Source organism: Neophocaena asiaeorientalis, unplaced genomic scaffold (genome assembly GCF_003031525.2).
Source record: "Neophocaena asiaeorientalis asiaeorientalis breed wild unplaced genomic scaffold, Neophocaena_asiaeorientalis_V1.1 scaffold99, whole genome shotgun sequence".
Classification (NCBI taxonomy): domain Eukaryota; kingdom Metazoa; phylum Chordata; class Mammalia; order Artiodactyla; family Phocoenidae; genus Neophocaena; species Neophocaena asiaeorientalis.
Window position 1 is genome coordinate 913,752 of NW_020173022.1, and position 12,049 is coordinate 925,800.

At 32.9% G+C, this 12,049-nt stretch overlaps 1 protein-coding gene across 3 annotated transcripts in view; it reads left to right on the top strand.

Annotated features, from left to right (window-relative positions):
- Positions 1-12,049, top strand: part of DCAF6 (DDB1 and CUL4 associated factor 6) — a 166,149-nt gene that overhangs the window by 71,036 nt on the left and 83,064 nt on the right. For all 3 annotated transcript variants that reach the window (XM_024742398.1, XM_024742399.1, XM_024742400.1), the window contains exons 5-7: positions 2,188-2,301; positions 4,235-4,370; positions 6,715-6,929. In XM_024742398.1, the coding sequence (XP_024598166.1) occupies positions 2,188-2,301; positions 4,235-4,370; positions 6,715-6,929 (465 nt within the window). The remainder of the gene's footprint in view (positions 1-2,187; positions 2,302-4,234; positions 4,371-6,714; positions 6,930-12,049) is intronic.

Here is a 12,049-nt window from a genome sequence, read left to right on the forward strand (position 1 = left end):
GATTATTGATATGTAAGTATCTGAATTTAAATTTTGTGTCTTGCTCTTTGTTTTCCCTCTGTTCCTGTTGCATCAGTTTTTTTCCCCTTCTTCTGTTTTTTGGAAGAACTGAGTATTTTTGTGATTCCACTTTACTTCCTTTGCTTATTTATTAGCTATAACTTTTTTTTCTTGATGTTTTAGTGTATGCTTTAGGGTTTATAGTATACATCATGAACTTTATCACAGTGTACCATCAAGTAATATGGTACCACTTCAAATATAGTATAAGAATCTTATAATACTGTACTTTCATTTTTCTTCTCCTGGAATTTTGGGTATTTTTTTCTTACATTTTATTCTTATATATTTCATAATTTCCTTAATACATTGTTAATATTCTTCCTTTAATAGTCAATTATCTTTAAAAAGATTTTAAAACAAAGTAAAAATTATGTTTACTTACATATTTATTATTTCTAATCTTAATTTCCTTTGCATAGATCCAGATTATGACAGGTATTATTTTCCTTTTACAAGAAGAATTTTAGAAGATGTATTTATATTGTGCTTGTCTGTTATTGTAGAGGTTTGGAAAATTATCCTGTAAAATACCAAATAGTAAATATTTTAGGCTTTGTGTGCCATTTAATCTTTGTCACAACTACTCAAATATGCCATTGTGTCAGGAAAGCAGACTTGGATAATATGTAAATGATTGGATGTGGCTGAGTTTCATTCAAACTCTTATTTACAAAAATAATGGGTCATAGGTAAGAGGCATCTTTTGCTGACTTCTATGCTACTGAATAATCTTTCAGTTTTCTTATTTCTGAAAAAGTCTAGTTTATTTTTGTTTTAGAAAGATATTTCTGTGGGTATAGAATTCTAGTTTGACAGTTTTTTTTTTCTTTTACTACTTTAAAGATGTTACTCCACTGATTTCTGGCAAGAAATCTTATTTTTAATCACTGGTTTTACATAATTTGAGAGCAATGTATTTCTTTATTTTTATTGCTTTAGTATTTTAAGAGTAAATCACAATTTATGTTCTTATTCTCTTACTGGCCATTTGGGTTGTTTCAAGTATTTAGCTAATATGAATCATGCTGCTGTGAACTTTCTGGTACACATCTTTAGGTGCCTTTATGCATACATTTATTTGTAGTGGAATTGCTGGGTCATGGAAGAGGCATATGACCAGCTTTAGTAGATACTGACACATGGTTTTTCAAAGTGATGGTACCGTTTTACAGCCCCATCAACGACGTGTGAAAGCCCTAGTTGCTCCATGTCCTTATTGACATTTGATATTAATCTAGTCCCTTTCATTTTGGTCATTCTGGTGATGTGTAGTGATATTTACTTAGGATTATAATTTGTGTTTAGTTGATCACTAATGAATCTGAGCAACTTTTCATGTATACATAGGAATATACCTTCCATTGTTTATGGGTACATAAAAACCTATGTGAGAATGCTAAATACCCAATTTTGGCAGTTTCTACTTCTAAGGACAGAGAAGGGGAGGAATATGTTGGACAGGAGGGTTCACAGAGGGCCTCAACTTACAGTATTATTGCTAAACCAGAAGTAGATACAGGAATATCTAAAATGTTTCATTTCTTCACAAAATTTAATTTTTGTAAAATATGCATAATATAACATTTGCCATTCAAACCATTTTTAACTGTACTGTTCGTGACATTTAGTACTTTTACATTGTTATAGAACCATTACCATCACTCAAAAAATTTTTGAGAGGTCAGTTTAAATGCTTAATTCAGCATCACATAGTTTTTATAAACATTATCAGAGAGTAAAATTTTACAGTGTATTTCTAATACAAGTGTAAATTCACATCCAGAAAACAAAAATTTGGCTATTCAAAGTTTGAACAAGCTTCCAAGGGTAGGATTTTTCTTGTCAAGTTGTTAGGAGTTTATAATGTAAAGAGCTTTCTGTCTGAAGGTACATTAATGTCAAACTTCAAAGTGATGAGTCACATTAATTCAACAGTTACCTCTTGCATATTTCTATATGTATAGCACTATTTTGCATTATGATACGGGTAAGTCATAAATAATTAAAATAAATGGTTCCTAGTTGCTTTTGCCATAATCATTTTATGATATAGCAGTAATGTTTTTCAAAGTCATCTGTTTAAATGTTCACAAACATTACCTGTACTTTTGTTTTCATCTTCAGATTATGACTGTACCTAATGACCCGTATACTTTTCTCTCTTGTGGTGAAGATGGAACTGTTAGGTGGTTTGATACACGCATCAAAACTAGCTGCACAAAAGAAGATTGCAAAGATGTAAGAATCAAGTTTTTGTACAAATGATGAAAAAAATTAAGATTATACTTAAAATTGGGTAGTAAGTTAACTCTGTTATGAGCTTATGGATAAATTAAGAATTTTTTATTTTATAAAATTTTCAATAAGTATATTTTTATAATCAAAAAAATCTTAATTAAAATGTTAATAGTGAAGTTAAGGAACTTATACTTAAATTGTACAGTTCAAATATATTTATAAAAATTTATATAATTGTTCAGTATATACGATAGCATTATAAAAACTTGAAGTATTTATCAGTATATTCCATTTATTTATGGAGGCAATTTTGGCTTACCAATAGCAGTGATAAAAGCATGTAGAAGTTTAGTGTCTCTTTTTATTTTTACCCTGTCCTTTAAACCAAGATTTATTTATATGCTATCTTTTGTTTTAGACAGTTAGATACCATTTAATCAACATGTTCATTCAGATTTAGCTCACTCCTCTAAAGATAGAGCTTCACTATCAATTTTGTATTTTTTAAAATAGTATTTTAAACTTGAAAAAGACCTGAGAAATCAGTCAGTGTAAGGCCCCAGACAACTAACCCTAAATGTTATTTAGAGACAGTAGCTTTTGTCTCAGATCATTTTAGAGTAGTAAATGAAGTAAGCAAGTATTGCTAAATATATTTTTACTGATAGTTACAAAAAAAAAAGTTACTAGTAATCAGGTTGAGTGTTTGCTAATCAAACCTGTTACTATTGTTAACATGCTTTAGGTGGAGAAAAGATTATTTTATACATTGAAACAGAGAAGAAAAAAAATAGAAATAAAAAAATTTTGTCAGTTTTTATACTGTATACATGTATACACATACACAATTAGGAACATTGAACTGAAGGCAGAAATAAGTTTAAAATAGCAGGTTGTTTATTAGGGGCATTTGGTTTACCTGTTTCTTAGTAAATAATAGGTCCTAAAATTTGTTATGTCAAAATCTTTTAAGCAGTAGTTTCGTATACAATGTAGTTGGATTTAATTTTGCTTTTATAATCAAAAACTCTGTAAAACTAAAGAATAAAGGAAAGCTAATAAGTGAAATATTGTTAAATTTTTTCTCAATAAAACTTTTGATTTCTTTATATGTAAAAAGGAATAGAGAGAGTATAAAGAAAATTGGTAACTAGGGTAATTCTTAAATCCTAAAAATTTAGAATTATGAGCAGTATTTGGTGAATAAATTCTATGTAATAGGAATAATGTTCTGAGGCCCATAATTAAATACATAAAACTTAGCATAAATGTAACTTACAAACTCAGCTATTCTGAGAAGAGTGAGGAGTTAGAGTTGTAGACAAAATAGTATAGAATTAACAGTACCTTAAAGCTATATCTTTGGGGTGATAACTCTTATATTTTCTAATGCTTGTATAGAGATAAGTAGTGACATTATAGTGAAGCCTGTCTTTGACATGGCTTCAATTTTATATGTATGTATGTACTTTGTTTTTGAATGGGTAAGGAGGCAGATTTTATAAGTTAAAAATATAAAATTTTAATATCAGGTTATGATATTTTTGTTATATTTTAATAGCAATAATTAAAATTAAAATATCATGAGTACCGTATAAAATGATTATACTTATGATAGACAAAGGTTGATTATACCTCCATGTTTACTGTCCAGTGGATCAATGATCGCAGGCATTTCTAATGACATTAATGACTTAATGACATATTACATAGGTAGTGTATGAGTTTTTTAATATTTCTAAAGATGATCATTTTATTCCTGAGTATGAGAATATTTAGGAGGCATTTTGGTTTTTTTCCTCCCTCATTGTCATACTGACTGAATTAGGATTTCTGAAAAAGATTTTCTTGTTCTAATTGAAGGGAAAATGTTTTAAATAGACTATTATCTGTTGTAAAGCTTATGTAACTGGTATTTTTTTATCTTTTGTAGGATATTTTAATTAACTGCCGACGTGCTGCCACATCTGTAGCTATTTGTCCACCAATACCATATTATCTTGCTGTTGGTTGTTCTGATAGCTCAGTACGAATATATGATCGGCGAATGCTGGGTACAAGAGCTACAGGTAAAAAGACATATATTGGAGAAAATATGAGATCCTATCAGTTCAAAGGATAAATCTTTTTTTTATATATAAATTTATTTATTTTTGGCTGCATTGGGTCTTCATTGCTATGTGCAGGCTTTCTCTAGTTGCGGTGAGCGGGGTCTACTCTTCATTGTGGTGCGTGGGCTTCTCATTGCGGTGGCTCCTCTTGTTGCGGAGCACAGGCTCTAGGTGTGCGGGCTTCAGTAGTTGTGGCTTTCGGGCTCTAGAGCGCAGGCTCAGTAGTTGTGGCGCACGGGCTTAGTTGCTCCGTGGCACGTGGGATCTTCCCAGACCAGGGCTCGAACCCATGTCACCTGCATTGGCAGGCGGATTCTTAACCACTGCACTACCAGGGAAGTCCCCAAAGGATAAATCTTTATGATGTATTGCAATTTAAAAATTTCATTAGTTTCACGTAAAATTTAGTAAATAGAATGTATTTAAATACTATGGATTATTATAAAAAATAGCATTTCACCAAGTTTTTATGACCCATCAGTGTGATACTTTTGCAGTTTATCACTTTAAAAAGTTGTAACACTTGATATATTAATTTCCTGGGTCTATCATAACAAATTAAACTGGGTGGCTTAAAATAACAGAAATTTATTCTCTCACATTTCTGGAGGCTAAATGTCTAAAATCAAGATGTCGCAGGGTGGTTTTCTGCTGGAGGCTCTCATGGAGAATCTATTGCCTGCTTCTCTCCTAGATTCTGGAGGTTGCTGACAATCCTTAGCATCCCTTGGCTTTTAATGTATCAGTCCAATCTCTGCTTCCATATTTACATGCTATTCTCTCCTGTGTATCTGTGCCTGCATTTCCCTCTTCTTATAAGAAAACTAGTTACATTGTATTTAAGGGCCACCATAATCCAGTATGACCTCATCTTGATAATTACATCTACAAAGACCCTATTTCTAAATGAGGTCACGTTCTGTGTTTCTTGGTGGACATGAATTTTCAGGGGACACTCTTCAGCTCACAACACTTGGCTTTCCTAATTTCTCTTTGCCATCTTTTCAATCAAGGGGATAATAGTAAGCGTGGTGGAGAGAAAAGTTAGGAAAGAACAGTGACTTGGGTGTGTATTAATATATAACATATTTATGCCTACTTAGTAGCCTAGCTAAAGTACTGTAAATGATGCTGCAGTACTGAATGTGGATTTGCCTTAAACTCCTATTTGTTCTTCATCTGCTTTGGGATCAAACCACTTCTGAAATATTCACCTCAAAGCTAACTTCCATTAGCATTTTCTGTCAAGGAAGGTCAAGATTGCACATTCTTTCTCTCTCTCTCTCTCTCTCTCTCTCTCTCTCTGTCTCTCTCTCTCTCTCACACACACACACACACACACACACACACACACACACCCCAAATATACATACATATGTACTCATTTATATATATATTCACATATTTTATGGCATCAAAAATAAAAGTTGACTTGGGCCAGAAATTAACAATGTTGATCTCAATGTCAGTTTATGTCCAGTGAAAATGGACCTAGATTACTGAAATGGGAAACCAGATGGGATCTTTTTTCTTTTCTTGAACTGTGATTGAGGAGTCTTGTCTATTTGGACATGCATGTTTAGGGGGAACAGTAGTAATATATGGAACTGTAGGCTCAGTTATCATTTCTCAATAGATGGGACATGATTGAAATTTTGGGCAGGGCAAGATAATACAGCTTTGTGGGATTCTTAGAATTTAGCATTCCTGGGTCTGCAGAGCACAAAGTGCCAGTCGTACCTCTCCCTATCATATTGCATTACGTTGACGACCACCAAAATTAATTAAAATTAGAGTGGTATTCCCACTCTGTTATCTTATAAGAGGAGACTTTCATGGCAATCAAAGATCTTTTACTGACATACAGTAAAAGGTAAATCATATTAAAAAGGTACTGTACTGTTTTATCTAGTATGCTAGTAAATATCAGCTTTCCGATTTATATTATAAAATTATATTATCTTAATGTGGGGAATTTTTAAGAGATGATTTAGTGTGACTGTAATCACAATATAAAATTGATTAAATAACTCATATTTCCAATAAAACATTGATGTAATCTGGAATTCTAGAAAATCATGAATTCTTTTTGGAAGATATGTAACTTTTATACTATATTCATTTTTATTTTGTTACAAAATTTGACTGGTGATTAAAGAGTCTTTTCCAGAAATAGAATATGATAGCTTGGATTTATGTTGCTACGTTAAATCACATATCTCATAATTCAGATTAAGAGTTTTTCAAGTGTTTTTCTTGAAAAATATTCTGAATTTTAAACAGCTCCTTTTTTCTTATTTAGGGAATTATGCAGGTCGAGGAACTACTGGAATGGTTGCCCGTTTTATCCCCTCCCATCTTAATAACAAGTCCTGCAGGGTGACATCTCTGTGTTACAGTGAAGATGGTCAAGAGATTCTTGTTAGTTACTCTTCAGATTACATATATCTTTTTGACCCAAAAGATGATACAGCACGAGAACTTAAAACTCCTTCTGCAGAAGAGAGAAGAGAAGAGGTAAGTTTACTCAAAACCATGTTCTTTATTGAATTCAGAAAACATTAACTCACTAACTCCTAGAGCATTAATTCAGTAACTCCTAGGGCCTGAAGGGCTTCAAAAAATAGAGTTAATTTTCATGGCATTTACAGTCTTAAGGAGCAAAGACATGAAAATACGCATGAAAGAATGGGAGTAATAAATAAGGATAAGGTGCTAGGCGAAAGTATTTTTAAAGAGAAAATATTTAATAGCAAAATGTTTTTCAAGTTTATGGATGCACAGCAGCAGGCAAGAAAGATGAACAGTTCTGACAGTTGCAGAAGAGGCAATTAAAATAATAAATAAATGTGATGTATAAACTTCCAAGAGACTAAATGTTTATATTCATGCAACAATGTTTACTATTCATATGTTGATAGCAGTCCTTCCTGTCTTCTCCTGATTCTGCCTCTTTCGCAGTTATGAATTAGTGACATGTAATATTATCTCTAGGTACATTTTGTAAAACAATGACCCATATGAGTGAGTGAGAAAAAGGTAAGTTAAAGTGTCTGAACATGCACACACAACACAACACATACACAGAATTGGGAGAGGAGGGGATTGCTGTCCTCATATAAATAGTGAATGGTAATAGGTAAAACTCCTATTGGTGCATGAATATAAACATTTAGTCTTTTAGAAGTTTATACATTCCATTATATCTATATATCTATATCTGTAGATACCCTCTTTATCAATTTCTAGATATAAATATAGATATATATTATGTATTGGAAACTAGGTGAAAGAACTACTTTTCCTAAAATGACTCTAAAATACTAAATCATTTTTCTTACTTATGAAAAGCAATAACCAGAAATAGTATATCCTTGACAGTACACAGCAGTAGAAAAATGTTTGCTTTAACCTTGTTAAGGTTCTTTCCCCAGTTTTTCACTTTGGCTTTTTTATTTTACAATGTCCTATCGTTGTTTTTGTTTTTTTAATTTGGTTGCACCGGCTCTTAGTTGCACCTCCAGGTCTCCTTAATTGCAGCACGTGGGCTCCTTAGTTGAGGCACACAGGCTCCTTAGTTGTGGCATGCAAACTCTTAGTTGCAGCATGCATGTAAGATCTAGTTGACCAGGGATCAAACCCGGGCCCCCTGCATTGGGAGTGCAGAGTCTTATCCACTGCGCCACCAGGGAGGTCCCTACAGTGTCCTGTGTTTAATCACTCTATTCTTTGGATTATAAATGTCTTTTGAAATTAACCATTGCTTTTTATTAATTATCAGTGACTTTTAGGTATTGGTCCAACTCTTCTTAATGAATACATTTTAAAGATACTAGAGAACAATAACAATTTTGTAATTCCTATGAGATGCAAAACCAAATCCAGTTCTTATAGTTGCAGGTTGAGAGGGCTATAAAATTAGAAAAAAATCAAGATTACTTTATAAATGTGTTTTTGGGATTTTAAATTTGGCACTGTGTTTAAGTGAATTAGGAAATTGGTGAAGAAGAGGGTATGATGGCTAATAAAACAATTTTTGAGTTTATTGGTCTGATTGAAAATGTGAAATCTGCTCTGTCATTTTGTTGTTGCTATGTAATTTCCTCTTGAGATAACGCGCTTCAGTAAAGTTACAGTCATACTTTGTGACTGTTACAGAACGAAAGAGTTGGAAATGCAGAAACATTTTAAGTGAGCCAACTAGCTTTTATCCCATAGAATACTTAGCCTAAAGATGTTTATAAAATGAGTGAAAGAGGCTTAATTATGAACAGTTGGTTTTTTTGAACATGTTTTTCTCAGTATTCTTTGTTGAATTCACTAAATTAAGAAAAATAATTCTGAAAATGAATTAAAATTAAAAAAATAAATTATGCTTATTGTAATAAATGAAATAATTCACAGGTCTATATAGAAAAAGAAATTAATAACCTGTCCTCCTCTTAATCTCACCATCTTTTCTTTCAGTGTTTTATGCTAAATCCTTGACAGTAATGTTCAGACAAACTCATCTCAGCTCACCAAATATTTACTGGGTGGCTACTATACTACATACGCTACTAAACTTTAGAAAATCAAGGATGACTGTAACAAAGACATGATCTCTCATTCAGTTTACAAACAAATAAATAAATTTATAAAGGAATAAAGTTTATAAATAAATGTGTGAAACTTAAAATAATAGAATTATATGTAAGAATTATGTTCTACATAAGTAGACCAAAAGAAGGAATAATTGTTTTTGATTGGGAATGTAAGAAACACTTGAGCAGGGTTTTAAAGTATGAATAAAAGTTTAATATATGAGTTTTTTCTTATGTTTTCATATTTTTATATTTTCTTAACTTGTAGGGGTCTCTTTTTATTTCCTATATTATTTCCTTTGCCCTCTAATAGTTTGTCTTTCACCCCCCACCCCTTTTTGTTTTGGCCACGCCTCTCGGCTTGCTGGCTCTTAGTTCCCCAACCAGGGATTGAACCCAGGCCCCTGGCAGTGAAAGCTCAGAGTCCTAACCACTGGACTGCCAGGGAATTTCTGTTCCCCTTCTTTATTTAGCATATTCTTTTGTCTTATTCAAATTTTTTCCACTTCTCATTTTCCTTTATTTTGGTATTCCTTTTTCCTTTTTATTGTCTTTTCTTTCTTTTCGTTTTTCTCTCATATCTTTTTGACATTTCCCCCACCTACCTAGCACATTATTGGACTGCTTTGTTGAAGCCAATCGCTCATTTTCTCCTGGTCCCCATAATTTATCCCTAAAAGTATTGCATGTATCCCCTGCTTTTTGAATGTTTGCTTCTATATCACTTTGCTTTTACTAAAGACCTGCTTAGTACCTGCTTTCACTAACTAAAAAATCCAAAGAGGATTTTTGCTTTTACAGAAAAAAAGGTGAAAAGCGAAAATGGCATTTGGCGTTTGTTTGCAGTGTGCACCCTGAGCAGCAAGTGGCATCACCAAGCTCCTTCCCAGTGAACTATACTCGGCATCTCAGCATCAAACTGCCATAGCATTGAATTGTGTCTTATCTCAGCGTCGAGCTGCCGTAGCTTTGAATTGTGTCTCTGTCTCAGCCTCAAGCTGTCGTAGCATTGAATTGTGTCTGTGAGCATCTGTGCTTTATCTCAATTTATTCTGTGCATCCATTAGCAAGATGTGTCCTAAGGTAATTGCTTCTTCATTTTACTCCATTTCGACTTATGAAAGTTTTCATAGGAACATTCTGCTTTCAGATACTAGGGGAAACCTGTATCCAAAATCTGTAGTACTGCTTCCCACTCTACTATTAATACTCTAATCCGAGTCATCAGCATCTCTCCTCCTAGATTATTATGGTAGCTTTCTTACCAGGTCCCTGCTTTCATACCCACCCCCTCCAGTCCTTTAGTTAGCTACACGGTAGTCAAAGTAATCCTTTAAAACATAAGTCAAATCACGCCACTGTTCTGATCCACACTCCAAATGGCTCCCCACCTCACTCAGAACAAAGCTGAGGTCCTTACAGTGGCTTCAAGATCTTAGATCATCTGGTTCTTGTTACTTCTACTGCTCTCTCCTTTGTTTACTCTGCTCTACCTACATCTACTTACTTGTTTACTCAGACAGGCTAAGCTACCTTATGGCTTTTGCATTTATTTTGCCTGAAATGATCTCCTCTAGATATCTGGATTTCTTCTTCCTTTACTTCTTATAGGGCTTTTCCTATGTTCCCTTCTCTGTTAGATCCTACCTTACCACATTATTTAAAATTGTAACCCTTAATTATCTGGTACTACCTATCACCCTTTTCTATTGATACTTAATTTTTTTCTGTAACACTTACCACTTTCTCTGTATATTTTACTTTTTAATTTCATGTATTCTATAAACTCTGTGACATTGGGAATTTTTGTATGTTTTATACATTGATCTTTCCCCAATACCTAGAGTAGTACCTGACACATGAAAGGTGCTAAAAATCTTTTTATTGAATGAATGCTGTATGATTTTCAGGATTCTTGAGTAGGTTATTTCGCATATATCAAAAAATCAAACTTAGGACTGTTTTTAACTTGAAGATCTTGTTCCATAAATAGTTGCTGAGATTATAACATCAGTTCTTTGCCTGTATAATATAAAAATTTCTCTCTTCTAACCATGGAACAGAGCTCTTAATTCTAAGTACAGTTTATATACAGGGTGAGGCTCTCTTTCTGGAAATGATTATTTGTCTGAGATTTTAGATAACTGCCACACTAGGCATCCTCTAATCTAATGATTATTCTTTGTCACACTTGTGACTTCCTCTGCAGATTTTGTTATTCTCAGTTGCTTTTAACCATACTTACACATAACATGGAACTTGTGGGGTCTTTTTTTTTTTTTTTTTCTGTTTCCTTTGCTGAGGATGGAGACTTTTTTTTCCCATTCTCCTTGTTGCTTGGTATGGTTTCCAGGAGAAAATAGAAAATTTACAGCTAAGCTGTCACCAGATTTCTGTTAAAACCTGCTTAATTGTGAAAGAAAAAAAAAATCAATGAATGTTATGTTAGAAAAAAATAAAAGGGAGTGACCCACAGGGTGGGAGAAAATGTTTGCAAATCATATATCTGGTTTATGATTTAGAATCCAGTATCCAGAATATGTTATATAAAGAACACTTACTACTCAACAATAAAAAGACAAGTATCCTAATTAAAAAATTGGTAAAGGATTTGAATAGACATTTCTCCAAAGAAGGTATACAAATGACCATTAAGCACATAAAGAGATGTTCAACATCACTAATCAAAACCACAGTGAGGCACCACTTCACACTTACTAGGTTGGTTAAAATAAAAAAGTCAATGACAATTGTTGATGAAAATGTGGAGAAATTGGAGCCCTCACACATTGCTGGTAGGAGTATAAAATGGTGCAGGTGCATTGTAAAACAGTTTGTCAGTTCCTCAAAAGTTAAATATATAAGTTATCATATGATTTGGCAATTCCACTCCTAGATATATACCCAAGAAAATTGAAAACATGTCCCTGTAAAAACTTGTCCATATGTTCATAGCAGCATTAGTCACAGTAGCCAAAAAGTGGAAAGAACTCAATGTTCACCAACTGGTGAATAAATATACAAAATGTGGTATATTCAAAAAGTGGAATATTA